We start from the raw sequence: 23,680 nt of genomic DNA on the forward strand, positions 1-23,680 counted from the left end.
TGGGAATTTTGCAAAAAAAATGGTGGTCATCACAGCAAAAAAAATAGAATTTGACTGCACTGTGCCCTAAGCGCAGGGATTGCAGGCGATGCAAGATTTCCTGGACCTAAGGACACGCCGGATCGGTCTCGTAAAAGTGTTTGGCTCAGCCCAAATATTGGTGGCACGTCACCAGAAAATGTCACCAATACCAGACGGCAGGGGCCTCCCCGCTAGGAACGCAGTGCGCCACTTTACCCAGATGGCCATGGGAGACTTACTGCGTAACAAGGCAGAGAAGTCTGTGGGACCATTGTCTGCCACCCAGCTTACTCAGAAGACACAGAACTTGATAAAAGAAGAAGACATTCTTTTCAAGATTCTTTTCAATAATATATATATATATATATATATATATATATATATATATATATATATATATATATAATATATAATATAATAAGAAAATAAAGTGACTGTACGTGACCTCCAACACCGTCACCCGCAGCTCATGGCCAAGGCTTACAACCCTCGTCCATTACTAATACTACCCAGCAGATCAGATACAATCTAAGCCCCTACAAGTCCATACAAAGTAAGCCGTGCACTTCGCTACTAATAGAAATATCAGTATTTTCTGTATTCTTCCTTCTTCTTCCCCCTCGAGCGGGTCATGGTGGCAGATCAATAAGAACCAGGAGAAGTCAGGTCCCACTCCCCGCCCGCAGCACTTCCAGGGTCTCTCTGCAGCCGCCAAGGCTCGCCGTCAGCATTTACAGGAGGAAAAACAGGGAAAAAAAAAGGAGCACAGGGGAAATGAAGGCAAAGCCGCAGATCTAGCAGAGATGAAAGATTAATACGGAGCATCCACGGAGCATCATGTGTGTGTGATGGAGGGAAGAACGAAAGGAATCGGCGATAAATTGCAAAAATGGACGCAAAAAAGAGAGAAGAATGCAAAATACACATGTAAGGGTACGAGGCGGATTATACATGGTGGCCGCACCGCCCTTCTCTGAATGTGGTTACTAGTTATACGGGCCCTTGGGGTCAGCGATGTACCCAGGCCTATACATAGCTAAGTTTGATGGCCAAATAAGTTTCCCTTTATATCACTTGGTCCTATTAACACATCTAAATGCAGCCCCGCAGCTCCTAAAACCGTGCGACTAAATAAACGACAGATAAGATTACTGACATCTCCAGACGACCTTCTAAGACACTGCACTGACGGAGGCCATTAGTATTTCATGAACATGTGCGGCAATGTTAGGGTTAAAGAGTCCCATCTACATCACCCAGCCAGGCCCGTCCTCTTAATTTGAGGTGTCCCAGAGGTCAGACCCCCATGGTAAGAGTGATGGTATAGGCCTTGCTTTATAACAGGGGAATACCCCTTTAACTCTTTGGAGAGGATAGACCTGGTGTTTTATCTTGGGCCAGAAAGTACAATAACTAGGAGAAATAACTTTTCTTATAACTCTGGACTTCGTCATCCTTGTTATTCCTCCTCAAGTCTTCCCCAACCCCCATGGTACATTGTAGGCTGCCCCCTCTATACTACACAGGATAAGGGTCTATAATTTGGGGGATCCCAGCAGTCAGAAACCCAACAAAACACTTACGGTAACTCAACCCTGCAAGACAATGTCAGCCGTTCACTGTCCAATAAGTGCTAACACTCAGGGCCGGCGTCAGCGCACCGCATAGTCGGGCAAGTGCCTGTCACGATTTCAGCTCATCGGCGTCCGTCCGCCGATGAGCTGGAATACATACGCGATGCAGGAGCTGTGAGTTCAGCTCCTACTTTAAAGCTCCGGCCCGGTTTGCGTGTGTAGGCGCGATGACATCATCACGTCACGCTTACACACGCAAGCCGGGCCGCAGCTAAGCAGGAGCTGAACTCACAGCTCCTGCATCGCGTATGTGACTGGAGAGAGGAGCGTCGGGGGATCGATGGAAGGTGAGTGTAAGTGTTTGTTTTGTATTAAATATAAAGGTGGAACATAATGAAGGGGGCCCATGAAACTGGGGGGCAAATGAAGGGGAGGGGGGGGAACGGCATGACACTGGGGAAGATGAAGGTGGTGGGGAGAGAACGGCATGAAACTGGGGACAAAGGTGGAGGGGGCCCAATGAAACTGGGGGGCAAATGAAGGGGGAGAATGACATGGGGGCAGAGACGGGGGACATGAAACTGTGGGCAGATGAAGGGGGAGAACGTGATGAAACTGGGGACAGAGATGGAGGGGGGGGGACATGAAACTGGGGGCAAAGGAAGGGTGTATATGAAACTGGGGGAGAGATGGAGGGGGGCATATAATTTACGGGTGACTGTAGGAGGATTATACTGTGTGGGAGCACATGATAAATGAATGAGAATGGGCGGAATCAACAAAAGTGGGTGGAGCCAAATTTGCTCCTCTTTCTTCTCTTTAAAAATTGGGAGGTATGGCGTTGGTGACACCACACTCCTGTGTGACGTAACTCGCTTCATCTGCGACGCACAGTGTCTCAACTCCCCCGCCTCCTTTACAAGGGGGCCCACTGAGGCTCTGTCGCCCAAGGGCCCATAAAAACCTGGAGCCGGCCCTGCTAACACTATCCAGATCTGTAGGGGACATCTCACTGACACCCACTTGTCCATGTACAAAGATTTATTGTACATTTGTATAGTGGCCGTGCTTGGTATTGCAGCTCAGCCTGTTCCCTTGAATGGGACAGAGCTGCAAACAGGTCATGTGACCTATAAAGAGCAAACACAGATGTGATAAGGAAGACAAATAAGTAAAACCCAAATGCTAAGCCATGTGATCAGGAATGATCAATATCCGGGCTGGTAACCGTTCACATTGCTTAGTAGAAGCCACATAATGTAATTAGGATTTAGACTTCCCATGTAACACGAGGGGCGCGCTCCCTCCCCCCACCATCTGACATCATGCAAACAACCTGCTGAAGCATGGCGGAGCAGGAATACTGTGATTAATCCCCGGCATTAATGAACATCTGACTTCCCGGGACCCCGACATCATTATATCCAGGGCTGCAGCAATGCAAATGCAGATGAATTCATAGAATATGTCAGGTCCGCGGCCTGGAGAAATCACAGCAAGACGGACTTCAGAGTCACTATTAGTACAGGTAACATCTGAGGAGAGGAGTTATATCAGTGCGGCTGATCCTATAGGGATGTGTAAGCTTTACCTATAGATGTGGTAGCCATGTTGTCAGCCCCAGCTAAATGTAAAGGGGTTCTTACATAGGACAACAAAAGGTCCCCTGATAATAACCTGGACTCACAAAGTGTACCCCCGCCGCGGCCTCTTCACCCGGCTGATCTGTAGGGGTCCTGGGGAGGTTTTTAGGACTTTCTTTCCCACATTTACAGCAGGATTCTTCCTTTCTTCTTGCTTTCCGGCCTTGCTCTGGTGCCTCTGAATAGTAACGCTGACCACACAGACCGAGGGTCACCCGTCCTATAGAGTGAACTAAGCCGGCTATCCAGTAATAGGACGGAGCAAACTGTGCAGAATAACACAGACACTGAATAGTAAAGGACACGTCACGGTCACCGAGCGGCCAAATGTCCACAGATGAGGATTGTTCTTGGCTGACAATGGCGGCCAGCAGAGGCTCGCACGGGCCATGGTTCTGTGTGGGTTGCTCTGTTCGTCCCTTATGTCCTGAGTCATCATCTTTGCAGGTCTTGAGGTGTCAGAGAAGCCTTCAGGTCTCCAGGACTCCCCGAAGCCTCAATCTTACTATAGATAAGACATAACGCTCAATCCGTCCTGTTCCTGCACGTTCCTTATAGTTTTGTATGTTTTATCCCTGAGCTAATGTTTTCTTGGTGTGATCTTCCCCTGATGCAGCGAGTCTGGTGGAGGGATGTAGAGGCAGCCCCCCATAAGGCAGATAGGACCCCCAGACACCAGCACCTGCCCATACATATCACATGACTATCAGCCCGACCATCTTGTAGGTCTTGATCACAGACAGTGGATGTGAAGACAGATAAGGCGAGGATACAAGGAGTATGGCGGCGGTTTTCTCCTCTCTCCTCTTTCAGGACACGAACTGTTCCACCGAGCTAAGCACAACGCAGCCTTTAGAGAAGCGTAATGTACTCAGACATTTTCAGGAGGAACAGCAGCAAAATACAGCGTAAGAGAAGATGCTCCAGAATAGTTCTTTAATGGGAATGCTCATACTAAGACAGACACGTGCGGGAGATGGCAGGTGCTTAAAGGAGTCCATACATGTTTTACCAAATATCAGGGCACAGGGGATATAATAAGTCTGTGACAGGCGCCAACGTACAGGGACTGAGAGGGGATGTCAGGAGCTTCTAGTTCCTCCGAGTCACTTCTTACCAGTCCCAACCTCTAAGAGGAGACCCGACCCCCCCCCCCCCCCCACAGACCCTCACCTACAACTGAAGCCCCACAAGTATACAGTATGTAAGAGGATACAGCCGGAGAGCGAGCTGAATGGGAACAGCTGTTTTCTTTTTACAGCCCGGCGGTATTTTTGGCATCTGCTATAATAATGGCTGGAGCCATAAACATGGCTGGGGGTTATGTCGTTACCATAAATCACTACGTATAACACGTATATGAGCGCTGACTGATGGGCTACAATAAAACACCAAACGCGTCCTGGTAACCGTCCAGCCCAAGTCTTATGTCAAGTGCATCACTAGTGACCAGCCGGTGAATTCTGATCCCCACCTAGAATCAGGAGGATTGGGGTCGGGCATATGGATTTAGTTGGGATTCTTCTGCTATATGATGGCACACTTGTCATTGAAAGCATTTACTAGGCCTCGGTTCCCTATGTTTCAGGCTATATCTGATGGGGGGGGGGGGGGGGGGGGTCATTTAGCCGCAATGCATTAGGTGACATGCCATGTGCTGGAGGCAGTAGAGAGCACCAGCAGCTGTGTACTCAGAGCCAAGTGCTGCCATATGGTGCAATGCTCAGAGATGAGAATACCACCACTACACTGCATATAATGAAGACTCCTACAGGACTTACTGCATTCATACAATCCAATAATAAAACCCTCTATATACACACTATGAGGAGCACAGAGGGCACCATAGTGCTCTATATGTGCTATATTACAGCTCTATAGCACCTGAGGGTGTAATACAACCGCGTGCACGAGCCCTTATAGATTCAGTGTCACATGTGCTGTGGAAACACAGATGGGTCACTACAGCGTATGGACGAGGGTTATTACTAAGCAGGTCCGCAGAGGATGACATTTGTATGGGGTAAAGACAATCTGCACATCGCCTGCCCTACTCTATTTCCACAAGAACCCATGGGGGGCGCACAAGCTCCCATCTGCCGCATGTAGATGCCGTCACAGAGTCCGGAGCTCCAGCAATGAGACAGTATAGATCTATGTGCTTGGAATGAAACAACTTTGAAGAGTTTGTCCTGTTATACAACAGCTTGTCACATATCCTACCATGACATTCTGGACTAACAGGGCGGGGGGATCTTCTGTCCGGGGTCCTCACCTCTCGTTCTGGAGGACCTGTCCTGTCCTACATTGCACCAACAGTCCACTGATGAGTATGGACACTGTGTAATACCTTCACCTCCCCTGTGGTGGCGCTGTTGAGAAATCAAACACTACAGATCACAGATGAATGTGGAGGATTTGACATGTTTTGCAGTCTTGCCATGCAATATGAGGTGGATATGAAGGCAACGTCCATGCTTACAATTGCAGGAGCCTACCCAAGTCTTCTTTGCACGGTTTCTCTCCTCTCTGTGGGGTAGCAGTTATTGCAGGACCCGGTAACCCTCATCATCTGGCGCTGGCCCCATCCCCACGTCCCGGAGTCCCCCATGTCTCCTAATTCCCTTGTACTACCTGGTAACATGTGACATTTCATTATTCTTCCCGCGGCCTACCCCGGAGTTATTACATGGAGATATGGATGCGCCTTCCCTCTAAATGATTAGCTTTGTTTAGCTGCGACGTATTATCTGGGGTTTTAGCTTAGGTTATATGGCGCCTGTCAAGGAGCCGAACATCATTATATCACCGCACGTTGTACATGCACTTCAGGGTTACAATAATTGACTACAATAGCAATCGTCCTCCGAAGCACCGGGGAGAGGGGGGAGAAGAAAAAAAGAATGTCACATTACACCGTATACGCCAACTAAAAATAGTGGCAGCTATTCCCCAGATACGATGCATCAAAACAGACGGTGCGATCCGCGTGACAGGCCAGTTCAATGCAATTCCGAGGTAAAGGGCAGGAGAATCTCTTTAATTCAATGGCGTGCCGTCTGACTTTATGAGGAGCGCGGGCGCCGGCTGCCATGTTCATCATTGCTTTATTGATTTGGATTTTTTTTTTTTTTTTTTTTTTTTTTAATACTTAAGAAAAAATAAAAACGTAAAAATAATATTAGATCATAAAAAGCGGATGTGTCAGTCACTGCCCTGCGATCCGGGGATGGAAAGAGAGGAGCGTGAACGTGTGATGGGCGCCTCTTATCTATGTCGGGGCTCTTCACTTGGGGTAAAGGATATGGCCGCCATGTGCAATGCTATTAAATGTATATGCATGCTTGCTGGAGTCCTGAAGATCGCCAACTCCTGATTTAAAGGGATTTTACAGGCTTATGAATTTCTCATCTATCCTTAGGTTTGGATTGGCCGCAGCTTTTCACTGAACGCTGTGACCTCTACACAGAAAACCGGGCACGACACATGCCTTTGTATAGTGTCGGTCTTGAAGTTCAGCCCCTTCACTTGAATGGGACTAACCTGCAAACAGGTCATGTGACTTTACATGAAGTGGCACTCAAACAGCTGATCTGCAGGGGTGCCAGGTGTTGTACTCCCACCGATCTTTCATTGATGACCTATCCTTAAAGGGATTCTATCATTAAAATCACATTTTTTCTCGCTCACACATAGGAATAGCCTTAAGAAAGGTTCTTCTCCTACCTTTAGAGGTCTTCTCCGCACCGCTGTTTGGTAGAAATGCCGGTTTTCGTCTGTATGCAAATGAGTTCTCTCGCAGTACGGTCTCCAGCGCTGCCTCCATTTTCTTCTGGAACGGCCTCTCTGCGCGTCGTCTTCCAGAGCTGGGTTTCAATCTTTTAGGCCTCGGGTAGAGCAGATTGCGCATGTCCGCGGCCATTTTCTTGTGGCCGCTTAAACAGTAATCTGGTGTAAGCAGCCATTTTCTTGTGGCATTTGGGCATGCGCAGTCAGCTCTACCCGAGGCCTAGAAGTTTGAACCCAGCTCCGGAAGAAGATGCGTGAAGAGGCCGTTCCTGAAGAAGATGGAGGCGGCGCTGGAGAGTTTTCTAGCAGCATTGGGCCCGCCTCCAGCGCTGCGAGAGAACTCAAAACGGGATTTCTACCGAACGGCGACGCGGAGAAGACATCTAAAGGTAAGAGAAGAATAGCCTTTCTTAAGGTTATTCCTACGTGTGATCGTGAAAAAACGTGATTTTAATGATAGGATCCCTTTAAAATATAAAACCTGGAAGAAAGGTTTATAGACCCCAAGGATATCACCATGATCCTCAGAACTAGGGGGATCCCAAAAGTCGGTGCCCAACCAATCAGACAGTGACTGCATTTCCTATAGCCCAACCCTTTATAAACTAGGAATACCCCAAAGTAGACAGGCACATGATCCGTCTGACAATCCCTCTAACCTCGGGTCCGGACACTTATCAAAATCCCATTCGCACAAGGTTTCGATGCCCTGAGCGGTAGAATAGCCTACTCTGAACAATGCACAGAAAAGAGGAACCGGTCACGTCACCATTACAGAAACCTAAAAATATCTGTAGATAAACCACAACAGATTTCGGTTCCCAAATCCAACATGATGGCAGATACGCAGTGCACAGATATACCGCCATATCAGCTTGTATATTCAGTGCACAGCCAGAAACACAAGAGAGATGCGAGCGCGATCCAAGCATCTGCAGTCCATTAAGAGAACATCAGAAAAGCATCAAGACAGGCGTCAGTCAGCGCGCGGCGACATGTGTTCACAACCGCCAGCACTAAATATACAAACCACAACAGCGCAAATAAATGCACCGCGCCAATCCCCTCCACAACGCTGCAAATCCATTACCTTCGCACTGTTACTCTGCACGATTGTAAATGAACTTCATTTGTGGAATTTGGAAAAGGAAGCGTGAAAAGCGATCTGTAAGTCAATTCTAAGGATTAAAGAAGCGGCGAGCGCGTTCTTAACAGGAAAGTGGAGCTGGCCGGATGTCAACGAGCACAGAAAAAAACTCGCCGTGCCAAGTGTAAATCATGGCAAGGTTATCGGCCGCTAGTTCACAAGGCATGTGTAATTCTAGGAGCCGCCAGTGGGTGGAGCTGTGAGGCACGGCCTGCAAATCAAGGCAGTATAGCCATTATTACCAGGCTATCTAAAAGGCAAGGTGACTTAAAGGCAATGTCGGATCAAAACAAAACACACCCTATTAGAGCATTCAGTTAATACAGCAGGGGGGGGGGGCGCTATTAAAGGGATTTTCTGGGACTTATTGCTGACCTATACGAAGTCTATCACTATATATGTGATTGGTGGAGTCTGACAGCCAGGACCCATCCTGATCAGCTCTTCTCTGTACCAATGACATCACATTCATCAGTCACATGGGACAGCAGCAGCTCAGTCCCTTTCAAGTGAATGGGGCTGAACTGTAATAGAAAGCAAAACCACTATGCAAAAAAAGCGTAGCGGGAAATACTGCGGCGGCCATATAGATAAATGCTGGTAGCGAGGACCAGAGCGCCCTGCTGGACGCCATGTTGGAGCAGCTTTGTTACTATCAAGCATTGCCTGCTCTCCCGGCAGAAAGTTTGTGTAACTAGGACATCCCCCATTCACTAATGGCAGCCGGGACCCACTTATCAAGCTGCCATACACAAAACCATAACCCGCACATCATCCGTGACAACAGCGCGGTACCATCAATACCCCAAATGACGGCGACCGTGATACATTGCAATGCTAGAAGCTAAAAATATTCCTTTAAAAAAAAAAAAAAAAAAAAAAAAAGAAAATTGAAAAACTGAAAACAATAAAACTGCGATATTACAGCTGCCAGGCTGGAACCGTAGGAAATCACATATTAAATGCCATCAATATTAGCGCACTAAGACGCTTAATCTAATTTGTCCTATTAATTTTATGCAGAGAAGGTTGATTCGATTATCCTCGCGGTAGATGAGAAGTGACTGCTAATCGCGGAGAGGGGGAAACCTAAGTGTGCAAAAGTACAAAAACACTCTGCAACGCAAAGGTCATAGGGTAAGTCACCGGGGGGGGCGCAGGGGTATCACAGTGGGGGAAGAAGTCGCTCACCGTGATCGCATTCATTAACCCTACAAGTGGCAGGAATTCACTCTGGGGGTTCACCGGGAATCGGATCTGTGAAGGAAAAGCTTATAGCAGGGATAGATCTGTAGCATGGCAAGTCTACGTGGGATTTGTATGGAAGCTACTGTCTAAAATTCGGGCGCTTTGGAAGTAGCAAACCTGCAGGAAATGTAATGGGACTATTAAAGTCTGCAACACGTAGCTTGGATCTGATAATCCACCACGCAGACGTCATATAGCCGGTGCAGGTAAGTCACTGCTAACATGTCCTCTGTGCATTCAATCATTAAACTTGCTGAAAACACCCAGCTTTCCCAGATTCAGACCTACAGACCACAGACATTTTAGGTTACGTCCATACAGCAGACTGGAGAAAGCCGAAGAGTACCAAATACGTGACAGCTGGATCATATTGGTTGTCCCCAGCTTTCCCAGAATCGGATAAACTAGGAAATGCTAGGGTTGAATTTGACAGAAGAGGACCTAAAGGGGATGTCCGACACTTAAAGGGGTTTTCCTGCCCACACCATCCACCTCTACAAACCCCCTCTGATCTAGTGCAGGCGCTCCGGCACATGACAGCTCCACCGATTTATTGCAGTCCCATACTGTGTCAGACCCTTTTGCTGGATCAGCGAGGGGTTGGGGAGGTGAGTAGTTTTGTTTTGTTTTTTTACTTATTTTATAGCATTTTTTTTTATTAGGCCTTGGAATCCCCTTTAAATTGAGACGTCTCCCTGTCGCTGCCGAACTTTAGACTCGACGCTCCCTACTGAAGAGACAAGAAGCCAAATGGATGTTGATCCGCACATGAGGAAGGAACAAGCATCTATCACCTATATGCCACAGCGACCTTAATGAGCCCTCGGGGGATAGCGGCAGCAGAGCTTGGCTCCTGGATTTTAATAATGCATGCCTGCGGTCCACAGGGGCCCGACCTGTGTGATATCAACACCATAACACCGTAAATTATGCATACAACCTGGCAGCGTAAATTAAAAGCAAACATTTCCTCTCCGAGCGCCGATTCGCTGCCGTCACTTTAATGAGAGTCAAACCTGAAATAGTTCAATAAAGTTATGTAAGGATGAAGTATCAGAGAGAAGCGCAAGATCTGCGGCCAAGACCCGAGACATCAGGGCTAGGGAGGATCGGAAATATGGAATATGTGACTGCGAGACATGATAGGCGTACACAAAACACGCAAAACCTATGACATCACTGATCAGAATGCGGCAGAATCCTAGCCGGCATCCCCTGCACCCCAATTTATTAAAGGGATTTCCAGGTGAACTGGAAAACACAGGGGGTTGGGGTGAAAACTAAAAAAGAAGCGATACTCACCTAGCCCTGATCTTCCATTGCGGTGTTGGATTCACCCTTCTATTCAGTGCAGGCACTGGCTAAGCCAGAAGAAAAGCGGCTCAGGTGATCACTGCGGCCAATCGCTGGTCTCAGAGGTCACATGGCACGGGTGAGACCAGCGATAGGACCCTGCAGTTACCTGAGCGGCTTCACTACCTGTAAAGGATAGAGCCCCACGCTGTACGTGCTGGAGAATCAGGGGTAGGAGAGTATCACTTTTTATTTAGCCACACCCCTGTATAAAAAAATCCCTTTAAGGCAAAGACCCCACAGGACATCCTGCAACAAAAAAGCTCTTCGGGAAAAAAGTGGCAGCAACAAATCGCGGTTCTTTCCGCAGCACTTTAGACAGTATAAGTGACAGGCTGTGATTTCCAGAACAGCGCCTGTTTTGGAAGTCGCGGCATGTTTGTCTGCAAAGTGGGCAAATTGCGGCGTATACATCCCGTGGAGCCCTGGCCTTAGGGTTTCAAACTCTTTAGATAATTTAATGATAAATGGGCGTGGCTTAGGGTGGTTGACAATGTCCATTGCTCTCATCCATCACATTAAATGACAGATGCAGACAGAGGAGCCTCTCTTGGGTGTCCATTTGCATCCACCACAGGGTGAAAAAACATAAGATGGAAGCTTTCTGCTGCGTGCAGGACCTTGTGTGGGCGAGGAAACACTTAGGAGCTTATACATGTTCATTCAGCCAGTCACTAAACATGTACGATAGATAGATAGATAGATAGATAGATAGATAGATAGATAGATAGATAGAAAGATAGGAGATAGATAGATAGGAGATAGATAGATAGATAGATAGATAGATAGATAGATAGATAGATAGATAATAGTCTTGTATTACTGACATATCTACTTCCCCTCTCACTTATTGCCCACTTGCATTGCTCTACATTGTCTATTCCCTTCCCTGTGTCCGGTCCTTGGCACAGGCGGTTTCCGGGCGCAGGCTGCAGTGGATGTGACTTGCCTGCTCTATGACTCTGCACAGACACATTTATCAGCTTGCTAAACTCTCCAGCCGGACATTTCTATGCCATCCCTACATACAGCCGGCTCGGGCCGAACACCACACAAGCCCCTCCGTCCCTCATGCCTTACTACAGTCCTGTACTGAATAATAAAGTCACATGTAACAGCCCCATATAATGGATTCACAAGAACAGGACACAATGTCCCGCTATAATGTAACGCACATTCACTGCTTCTATTTTCCCAGTGAGCGAAGGATTTCCCCTGAATTTCTGGGCAGTGTTATCAGATGTGCAGCTTATACAGCCTGGAAATGACCTGTGACCGCGGTGAATGAGACATTTACAGGTCTGACTGCACATCCTGGACAGCAGACAGACACAGGTCCCAGCATTGTGGGGTGCAGAGACTCCCCTCAATCCTGACAATGGAGAGAGCGCAGGATGTGCAGGGATCTGCATGGTGGCCCTGGTTTCCCCAGGGGAAGTAAAATTTTAAGTTAAATTTCCTGGACAACTCCTTTAAGAGAAAAGTCACCTGGCCTGGCAAACAACCTTATGTGGGGGGTGGGGAGACATCTTGAATTTCAATGCCCAATACTTTGGTTCACAGGGGAGATAAGACACCGATTGAGAAGTCTGGCAGCAGCCCCCTCCCCACTGACAATACATACCTGGCCGAACCAAGCATGCAGGTGTATGGAGTTAGTCAGGAGCAATGGCTGACGGCCAAATGAGCATTTCTGTAATGACGGCGTATAGTCAACGCAACATGTGACCGCATAGAATCTAATCAGGAGAATACGGATATAGGCGGTGAACCTGCCTTATACATAATGAATGACCCCTCCCCCACCTACTCTAGGTAATTGGCTGCAGTGCACATTACAATACTCCCTATTTTTCATCCTGGTATTTGCAAAAGTGACCCGCACCCGTCCTGAGAGTGAAGGAGGGGCAGGACTGATCCCCATCACCATTTCTCCCATACCTCGGTCTGCTTTAGGCAAACCCCTGCTAAAAAGGTGCACAAACATGCGACATATTAAGACAATCAATGGCGGTCAAGGTCTGCTGGGGCTTGTAGTTCCTCCCCAACCAGAGAGAAGTGGTAGCAAGGGGCGGGATAATGGGGTGTAAAGTGCCCAGCTGTCCTGTACACAGGAATAACCTCGAGACCACACAGGGGCCACAGCAGGGGGTCGGCGATTATTTTTAGAGGCGTCCCATACATCAGGACAGTCGGTCACTAGGGATGATTTATTCTATGTAAACACAAGCAGATTCGTGTCATGTCCGCATGTCAATAAACTTTAACAACAACTGCAGAGCGCAACAATCTAATATACTACAGAGAGCGAGTCCATCGCCTACGGTTTTGTGTATTTAGCAGCGATGCTGCACTAATATCTTGCACCTACTCTACTCACACTGCAATCTGCAAGGTTCCATGACTTGACAGACAACTGCAACGCACGCCACAATATTTGCTGTCTTAAAGGGGTTTCCCATCACCCATATATTGAGATACCTGATGGGTTCTGACACCCGGCACCCCCATGATCACCTGGTTGAAGAGGTCACAGAGCTCAGGTGACTGCTGTGACCTCTTCACTGAATACCAAGCACAGCGCCGTACACGGTATAGTGGCTGCTCTGGGTATTACAGCTCTGATCTGCGGCCGCTGGACCAGGTGACCCATGAACTTGACATCACCGGCACACAGAAGAGGCCGCAGACTCCTCAAACAACTGTCCCAGGGTCAGACCCTCAGCGGTCCTAAGGATAGAGCAAAGTCCCTGGAAACCCCCTTTAAGATTGCAGAGCGCTTTCCTGTAACATGTCAGACTACGCAGTGTTATGTAGTCTGTTACCATGGAGACACTTTGTATACAGCTTCTGAGTTAATAAAGTTACTCTGTCTTGTATGTAACATGCACAGGAGCAATACACAGAGGCTTGCAAAAGTCTACACACCCTGCAGTGACCCCTGGGGCAGGGGTTAGAGGGTCAGTGACAAAAACCATAGGGAATAACGGAGATGTGGAGTAGAAATATGATGTAAACAGTCTAAGCACAGCTGGCAGCTATGACGTCACAAGAGCGGCCCAGGAGATGACAGCAGCTTATGACGTCACACCCAGTCTAACCTGCCGGGGTCACAGCACACACGTCCGGCCCAGCCGCTCACCTTGATCCTCTCCAGGTAGGAGGCCGGCACGTAGCCCGTGTCCCCGCTGCTGCAGCGGCTGGCCAGCCACCAGTGCTGGTTACACCGCTCCAGGATCAGGAAGTTCTCCCCGGCCCCGAACTGTAGGGAATTGGGCTCCGGAGAGCGGAAGGCGTACAAGGCTCGGTACATGGCGGCGGAACCGTCCTCACCGGGCCGGACCCCGACTGACTGACTGAGCGCGTCCCCGACGACCAAGCTCCCGTCAGTCATGTGACCTCTCGGCGCGAGCACGGCGCACAGCGCGTACCCCGGTGACGTGAGCGCGCCTGGCGTATTTTTTTTTCCCCTCTGTGTATATTTTTTTTTTTCTTAAACAAACTTTATTTAAACATCAAAATTTTGACATCTTTACCTCATGTTTGTTATCACGTGACAAACACTCACCAAGGGGAGATCATCACCCTGGACCTCTGCTCATTCCAAACTTGCAATGTTTCTTACAGTGGCCTTATCCCTTAAAGGGGAGGTCCAGCCCCTTATAATGTATAACCAAGAGCATAGAATGATCTAAAATACCATAGAATAGAATAATGAGTAAGGCTCAGGTCCCTGCAGGGCGGGCGCTAGGTTCACACCTGTGTTAGGGCTTCTATTCGAGGGGTCTGCTTGGGGACCCCCTCAAACCTGCTTAAAAAACGGTTACCCATGGAAACCTGCAGACCACATAGACTATAATGGGGACTGCCAGGTTTCCACCCGAAAGGGGCGAAAAATTCAAGCAGCGCTTTTCTCTCCGTATTTTATAAGCGGATTTGGGGACGGGAACGCCGAACGGAGTATAAGCGCTGGTGTGAACCTAGCCTTAGTTATAAAACAACATACTGCTGAGGGGGTCCGGCATAGTTTGTCTGAAACCACAATAGCAGCCGTCCGTGTGTCCATTGTTCTGGTCCTTCAATGGACCAGAACAACCCGGCACGAGTGTGAACGTAGCCTAATACAGTATATTGTCTATCGATAAAGACATTTCGCCACAGACATGTGACCGCTACAGACAGTGACTGGTTCTCGCGGTCAGGGGTGAACCTACCTTTTTCAGCGCCCGAGGCGGACAACAGAAAGCCCCCCCCCCTCCTGGGAGGAGGGGGCGGAGTGAAGGGGGCGTGATGGAGCAGCATTAGCAGGCAGGGAGAGGACCTGCTCTCTGCCTGAGCGTGAGGAGCGGCCGCTGGAACAGCAATGCGTCCACAGGGCCTCCCCAATCCACCGCTTGGTGCTAAGCCAGTCCAGGACAGCTTGTCCTGGACTGGCTTAGGTAAGCAAAAATGACACCCTCCCTGGGGCCCTGGCATAGCGCCGCCTGAAGCGGTCGCCTCATGGGAGGTGCGGCGCTGCTCGCAGTCACATGTACAGTTTGAAATTTTAGACCATTTTGAGCTTTTGGTCAAAAATTGTAAGAGGCAGCAGAATCCCATTAATGGCAGATTACACATCAATGAAGATGATGCCAGACATATTACCACCAACCCGTCCCGTACTAATAGATGAGAGGGAGTAGGACTGCGGGACCAGACTACACAGGGATTGCTCGTAGTCTGTTACTTAGGAGACCCATAGGTCTGCACAGGAGCAAGATTTGCAAAGTCCCTTCCGTTTTAATTTCAGATGCACTAGAGGTGGAGCAGTAAAAGTGATCATTACAAAGGTAGACCTAGCCTTTAGGCCAAGGCCCCACATAGCGGGAACCTATTGCGTTTTTTTCCTGACGCACTTTTCATAGAAAGCCCACAGAGTTTTCCTCCTTAGGATAGTCCTTTCATGTCTGATCCATGAGGGACCAGCAGCCGGCTCCCACACAGATTAGCTATTCAGAGCTGCATCCAATCCCATTACTGCATCTCAGCTCCCATTGAAGTCAATCGGCTGTGACCCTGAACAGTGGGTCCATGTGGAGACCAGCTGTCGGCCCCCCACCATTCAGATATGTATGGCCTTGCCCATAAAAAAATAAATCCTGGACTGCCCCTTTAAATGGCAGAAACCAGAGACAGCTATGATCTCTACTATAATTGAAAACGTGCAACATGGTGTTAATGATCACACACACCACTGTTTTATGGTTGACGCTGAGGTTGGCCACAGCATTTATTAAGCCAAAATACACATAACCGAAATCCTCTTCCTTCTTGACCTTTGCCCGTAAGATGCCCACTGCCCGTCATCGGGCAGTTGAGGCCTGAACTTCCTCCCAAGGGGCATGGACCTTCCGCCTGCTGTGACACTGAAAGAAAAAAACAGCAAAACAAAACAAACCTACACGAAACAAAAACCGTGAGGGAAAGGGTGGGTGGGAGTTCCTCTCACCACGCTTCCAGTAATGGCAGAGGTGGAGCCCCACACACGTATCCCCAGTTTTATTCAAGAAGCTCCACCTCCAGACATGTGACCAAAAACGTAATCACTTTTACATATAAGCTTCTTTTTTAACCCAAATGCCATCCCAACACTCCCTGCCCCTTTCCCTATGCGGTTTACGGGCTTCTATCCAGGTACTATAACATAAATGTACATCCGTTCACAGGAACTACTGGCCATTTGCCATATACATTTACATACTAGTGTATGAAATGGTTAAAGGAGTGTGTCCATCTTATAAAGTGATGACAAATCACTATTAGGATTTGCATAATTGCCAACGTTGGAAACAATCCTGGTAAATTTAGGTAGGTCCTGACCTGAGAAGGCTTATAGAACTCTAGTTCCCGGAGCGTTCCCTTTGCCTGATGTCCCTATTGTACCAATCTAAATATTAGTAAGTATGGGATTATTCCATCATTGTCCGAGCGCTCGTTCTGAGATTCTATTATATATGTTATATAGTTGTCCTTGGGGCCGCCCTGCAGTTCCCTGTCTGCCTGTATGGCCAGAAAAACAGGGCAGGAGTCAGAACTCTGCACCATATTGGACCCCCCACCCATTATAAAGTGATCATATGCTTTTAAAGACAGTAATGCGTCGTAACCCTACATCATGCCAGGTTGGACACATTGCAGTGCCAGGGCCTTTGGGTCAGATACAGCTGGGTTTTTGTATGCTGTGGACACAGCTTTGCCTACATCGAGGCACACTGGGGGGAATTTATTAAGTTTGACGTTTCCTATACCACTCTTGATAAAGTCCCGGATTGGCGGGAGATGCACATGAACTATTGGGAGGCTCCAACCTCTTAATAAATCAGGGGATCTCCCCTTGCGCCAAAATGGAAATCTACGCCATTCAGGAGGCAGCACAGATTACTTATCCCCAGCCTGGCCTGCTCTGCCCACTATCCCAAAGAGTGCCAAACAAGGCGCAGAACAAGGTCTATGGCCACATATATGGTGTGCTTTTTACGGCCACATATATGGTGTGCTTTATACATGCGCCACATTAACCCCTATCTTTTTGCCTACTATATATTTGGTGAAAGCTTTTTCTTCTGTGCACATTATGAAACCAATATTGCACAATGTACTGGATGTGGATCAGATCTTGGTCCAAAAACACAGAAATTCCTTTGCTGACATCAGGGGATCTTATTGCTTAGTCTATTTGTGCGGTCACAGCGCCACCATCTGGTCACTCTGGAGAGTATGTGTAACCTATAGTACAGGGGGTGTCTCATACAGTAGAACATTTAATCATGTTGTAATAGACTTTAGATTAAATTGATGTGTAATTCATTAATACCTAGTAAAGTTTCCTATTTAGTAAATATTAATCTTGATAAGTAATATTTATATAAAATTTGTTGATATGTCTACATGAGTGTTAACTATGTTGTTATGTTAGATTTTTCCTGATAGCACAGTAATTATCTTTTATAATTTCAATATTAGAAATTCTAATTAAATGAAAATAAAAACTGAAGTATTTTCACAAAAAAAAAAATCTTCTTCCGTCCCTGGGTGGGCTCGAACCACCAACCTTTCGGTTAACAGCCGAACGCGCTAACCGATTGCGCCACAGAGACTCCTGCAAGCTCGTGCTGAGAACATGACTTATGGTCTGAGAGAGTCAGAATCCTGTCCAGTGTGTCATCGGTTACTGCAGTGTGATGTGATACATTGTAACCAGTACATTGGTCTCTATGGACAGGGGATAAGTCTGTGTGATATTGTATCAGTCATGACATTATAGCGGATACATAGTATAGGTTATATAATGGGGAGGGTGCTCTGTCATGTAATAAGCAGCAGACAAGGCTATCCAGTATATATAATATACAGCACTCCTATCTCTGTCACAGTCAGTAGCGTTGTCTACAGCCTCATTCTCTCACTGGCCGAAATAGCTCAGTTGGGAGAGCGTTAGACTGAAGATCTAAAGGTCCCTGGTTCGATCCCGGGTTTCGGCAGGAGGGCCCTAATTTTTTTTTAGTTTAAATATTTTTTCCATAGTTCATGTTCTTATTACTTATATCAGTCCATGTACATAGATATAAGGGGACAGAAGGTATATATGTGTGTATATATATGTATATTGAGAGGTGATTCAGTGCTGCTGGGTTTCCTGCTTTCCTCTATCCTACAAGGGTCACATGACAACATCTTAAAGGGATTTTAAGGGGGAAGTTTAAAAAATGTGTATAAAGTTGTGCTCTCTGTTTTTAGCCAAATTCATCCTTCCTTGTGGGCCATTAGATTTGCCGCAGTGTACCTGGAGATGTCCCAGACTGCGGAAACAGGAAGAAGTGGAAAGTCAATCAGGTGACCCCTATATGTCATAGAATATACTGACAGGTGAGTGCTCTTTACATGGAGGGGACGCCCTGTTATATTCAGGTCATATAGAAGGCGGCATTATTGTATACCGGGAGCACAGATTGTAGTATTAATTTACACAAGTTTGTACAAATCATATACTGGTACTATTACATTCAGGGGCACAGTGTGGCAGTATTATATTCAGGGGCACAGTGTGGCAGTATTATATTCAGGGGCACAGTGTGGCAGTATTACATTCAGGGGCACAGTGTGGCAGTATTACATTCCCGGGCACAGTGTGGCAGTATTATATTCAGGGGCACAGTGTGGCAGTATTACATTCCCGGGCACAGTGTGGCAGTATTATATTCAGGGGTACAGTGTGGCAGTATTATATTCAGGGGCACAGTGTGGCAGTATTATATTCAGGGGCACAGTGTGGCAGTATTACATTCAGGGGCACAGTGTGGCAGTATTACATTCCCGGGCACAGTGTGGCAGTACTATATTCAGGGGTACAGTGTGGCAGTATTATATTCAGGGGTACAGTGTGGCAGTATTATATTCAGGGGCACAGTGTGGCAGTATTATATTGAGGGGCACAGTGTGGCAGTATTATATTTCGGGCCACAATGTAGAGCAGTATTATATTCAGGGGTACAGTGTGGCAGTATTATATTCAGGGGCACAGTGTGGCAGTATTATATTGAGGGGCACAGTGTGGCAGTATTATATTCCGGGCCACAATGTAGAGCAGTATTATATTCAGGGGTACAGTGTGGCACCATTATAATCAGGGGCATAATGTGTCATGGCAGTATATTAAGGACCGCAGTGTGGCAGTATTGTATTCCGGGGCGCAGTGTGGCAACATTATATTAAACGACACAGTGTGGAGCTATTATAGTCTGGGCCACAATGCATAATATAATTTCGGCAGCTATTAAGGTGTAGTGCTGCTGAACTTGTTCCTCACACCGTGCCTGTGATTGTTCCGGCATCTCAGCAGCTCGCTGGGACTCTATATAATGAGCGTGTTGTTGGTGTTGATAATCCGCCTGCTACGGCGTTTCGGCAGCTGTCAAGCTAGCCTTCCGTTGAACTCGTTCCTCGTGCTGTGCCCGTGATTGTTCCGGAATCTCGGGAGCTTCCTGGGAAGCCATGCAATGAGCATGTTGTTGGCACCAATAATCCCTGTCAGCTCTGCTTGAGGAGAACTCTGTGACTCCTGGCTCCTTCATAGCTCTCATTGTTTTAGAATTTTGCAACAAATTAGATTTTCTTATTCCCGACATGTTTAAAGGAGCAAACTGTCAAGGTGTTTTAAAGGTGTTTTCCTATCCAGTGTGTCAGCACTGCCTGGAACAGATCAGATAATATGCAAATGCATTTACAGAAAGACACCCCCGGAGCCATCAGCAAAGGGGGACATGACTTTGGGATGGGGGAACCAATAACTCCTGCAGTTTCTTCTTTGTGCAGTAGTTGAGTAGATTTATACAGACTGGGTCAGCTTTAAGAATATATCGGTGTATATTCAGCTTTAGTGTATATACAGCTGTAGGAGTATATATCTGTGTATGTTCTGCTGTAGGAGTGTATATCTGTATGTTCTGTGTAGGAGTATATATCTGTAGTAGGAGTATATATCTGTGTATGTTCTGCTTTAGTATATGGTGCTTAGTGTGTTACTGTAGGGGGGAGGAGTTAGGAATAGATGTCACTTCCTGTCTCCTCCATCTTCATCCTCTTTCTCATCACAAGACCTGGATGAAGCATGTCTGCTGTATCAGGGAGTATAAGACTGAGATTTATCACCTCACACAGCGCTGGTGTCACCACATTACACAGCACTACTAGTGTAGTATCACTAACTATACTGTATATACTGCAGTATTACCACAAGATGTCTGCAGTCACAGAGTCCTCTCATGTACAGTATTTACCACACTGGAGACATGGCTGAGTCTCCTCCTGTAGTTACCACACATTGGAGACATGGCTGATATATCATATGTATATTACTATATTTCTCAGGATAAGATAATCCTTTAATAGTCCCACATTGGGGAAATTTCATATATACAGCTACAGCGTCCCCTCATGTATTTACTGCACACTGCTGATGTGTGTATGTGTATATGTGTGTATATATTTATATATGTGTGTATGTATATGTACTGCAATATTACCTCAGGATATATACAGTCACACATGTATTTACCATAGACACTGCTGAGATATATATATATATATATATATATATATATATATATATATATATATATATATACTGCAATATTACCTCAGGATATATACATGAGTCCCCCTTTGACAACAATAACAAAGGATTATGTCCCGCCCTTCCTATTTCCGGTCGAAGATCTCTTTCCGGTTTTGAGAGTTTGCCATGTCTAGCAGTGGTATAGGCATACTGTTTTGTGGTTACGACGAGCCTGCTGCAGAACCTCATTTGCTGAATGCTATACAGTATATATATTCATTTGCCGAATGCTATATATATGTATAGCATTCGGCAAATGAACACTGATTCTGCAGCAGGCACGTCCTTGCTACGGGCAGGCAAGAGCTTTTCTCATTGGAATGAATAGTCCGATGTTAGACTCCGCCTCCTCAGACGAGCCTCTGGCAGAACCAGCGTTGATTGGCCAAATCACTGGCCACTGGCCAATCAACGCTGGTCTATTCATTTCAATGAAAAAAAGTCAACTGGTAACAGCATACTTACCTGCTCGTAGCAAGGACGAGCCTGCTACACAATCAGCCTTCATTTGCCGAATGCTATACACTGTATAGCATTCAGAAAATGAGGTTCTGCAGCAGGCTCGTCGTAACCCGAGGACCATACCCTGAAGTACATACCCAGCCCTGGTTAATTCACTAAGGAACCGGAAGTTTTCTTGCCGCCCTTCCATTGCGCATGCGTCTACCGGAAGTTCGCAGGGGGACTCATGTATACAGTCACACATGTCCATACATGTATTTACCATAGACACTGCAGACATGGCTGATATCTCATATATACTACTATATAATACAGGCTGTTCATGAGTGCTGGGGACTGAGGGTCTGTCTATGGTGGAGCTGAGAGGACACATGTAATGGAGGTCCTGTGGTGAGAGAGAGACAGCCTGGTACAGTGTAGTGAGGGTAATGGAGGCCGCACTGATACTCCCTGTATATGTCTCCAGCTCTGCTAATACTGGCCATGCTGGGGATAAGTTAAAGTTGATCATTTCTATGTACTTTCTCAGGCCTGTATACAGGTCATACTGTATATACTGGCCATACTGTATACAGGTCATTGATAATTGGTGGGGGGTTCTTGGAGCTGGTTGACATTGTAAACAGTGGGGAACATGGTGGTTAGTTTCCCCTGAGCCAGTGCTTGCGGCTGGGGGTAATTTGGTGTGATGGAACAGATTGGCAGACAGATTTTTGCTTGTGTTGTTATTCCTACTGCTCTATTTATGACCTCTGTATTAGGGCCCAACACACTTAGACAATGGATATCAGACAAATACTGCACCGGATTATTGTATTTCTTAGTCTTCATGTAGCCGGTGTCTTAAGAGCATTTACAGTCTGTATCCAGATAAGTATATGTATCACCATTATGTTATGTTACATCATACACTGCAGCCGGTCCCATTACTATGGTATATACTATATGATGGGATATTTCTCAGTGGGGTCCTATAACAGTATAATTCAGCTGCTAGGTCTTTCCTTATTACCGACTCTGGATTATTCTGGAGCTGGTATGACTTAGTATTATTGCTTGTACAGTATTTAGGGTGAGCCATGTAAGTTATTGTTTCTTTTAGAGCACCTTTAATTTCATGCTGTTACATATATATATATATATAAAGGGATTTTCATGCATAGTCCCAACATAAGTACAACACTGTACACAAATGTCTAACTAGCTGAGTGATCTAGTACGAGTAGAAGAGAGGACCTGGTGTGTCTGGGGCTCCAATTTTTAGGCCAGTGTTGTACTTTGTTACTGTCACTGGCCTTGCCTTATTATGTAACCCTAAATGACATGATTGCTTAGGAGTGGGATGCATACAAGTGCTTCCAAGCCACTATGTAACAGGTGGTTTGCGATACACTAACAAGTTGTTTTGCTTTTTTTTTTTTTTTTTTTTTTTTTGGGGGGGGGGGGGGGGAGGTTGCCACTTCTTCAAACGTGTATAACAGAATGTAATATAGTTATTTACTAATGGGTTTTCTTAATACTAAATGTAATCCTAAACTATAGCTATTGTTGTGCATCATAATTCGTACTATTGACATTAAACAAGTTTTTTACTGGGTCCTTGAAGTTACTTTTAATTGGCAACCACCTTGGGTGTAGCCCAGTGCAGGGGTAACCATCGGAGGTATGACCCCCCTGGTGGGGAGGGGTGACCATCGGAGGTATGGCCCCCTAGTGTGGAAGGGTAACCATCGGAGGTATGGCCCCCTGGTGTAGAGGGGTGACCATCGGAGGTATGGCCCCCTGGGTGTGGAGGGATAACCGTCAGAGTAACAGACCCCCTGGTTACGCCAAACTAATTAAATTTAAGAAGACCCTGTTAGGGTAAGTCCCTAGGGTCATGGCTGTCATTTTTCACATGCCTGTGCACTAAATTGAGCCCTCCGAGCTGGAGCTGGTTGCGGCTGGAGGTAGAGAAAAACATTTTATTTAAAATGTTTAAATTAAAAAAAAAAACAAAAAAAAAAACATGTTTTAATAAAAATCTAATGGCTTCAAGGACCCTCCGAGCTGGTTGCGGCTGGTGGGAGAGAAAAACATTTTATTTAAAATGTTTAAATAAAAAAAAACAAAAAAACATGTTTTAATAAAAATCTAATGGCTTCAAGGACCCTCCGAGCTGGAGCTGGTTGCGGCTGGAGGGAGAGAAAAACATTTTATTTAAAATGTTTAAAAAACAAAAAAAAACAAAAATAAAAACATGTTTTAATAAAAATCTAATGGCTTCAAGGACCTTTTCTGATGATTTGTA

The 23,680-nt window shown here is 46.5% G+C and overlaps 1 protein-coding gene and 2 non-coding genes across 3 annotated transcripts in view; 1 reads left to right on the forward strand and 2 right to left on the reverse strand.

Moving 5' to 3' along the window:
- Nucleotides 1-14,169, reverse strand: part of NCKIPSD (NCK interacting protein with SH3 domain) — a 41,300-nt gene extending 27,131 nt beyond the window's left edge. Inside the window, exon 1 of the mRNA XM_075286397.1 lies at nucleotides 13,918-14,169. Within this exon, the coding sequence (XP_075142498.1) occupies nucleotides 13,918-14,169 (252 nt within the window). The remainder of the gene's footprint in view (nucleotides 1-13,917) is intronic.
- A 3,668-nt stretch (nucleotides 14,170-17,837) lies between these two features.
- TRNAN-GUU (transfer RNA asparagine (anticodon GUU)) lies at nucleotides 17,838-17,911 on the reverse strand. The gene has a single exon. It is a non-coding gene; the product is annotated as a tRNA-Asn (tRNA).
- A 311-nt stretch (nucleotides 17,912-18,222) lies between these two features.
- TRNAF-GAA (transfer RNA phenylalanine (anticodon GAA)) lies at nucleotides 18,223-18,295 on the forward strand. The gene has a single exon. It is a non-coding gene; the product is annotated as a tRNA-Phe (tRNA).
- The last annotated feature ends 5,385 nt before the right edge of the window (nucleotides 18,296-23,680 follow it).

Source organism: Leptodactylus fuscus, chromosome 9, assembly GCF_031893055.1.
Source record: "Leptodactylus fuscus isolate aLepFus1 chromosome 9, aLepFus1.hap2, whole genome shotgun sequence".
Classification (NCBI taxonomy): domain Eukaryota; kingdom Metazoa; phylum Chordata; class Amphibia; order Anura; family Leptodactylidae; genus Leptodactylus; species Leptodactylus fuscus.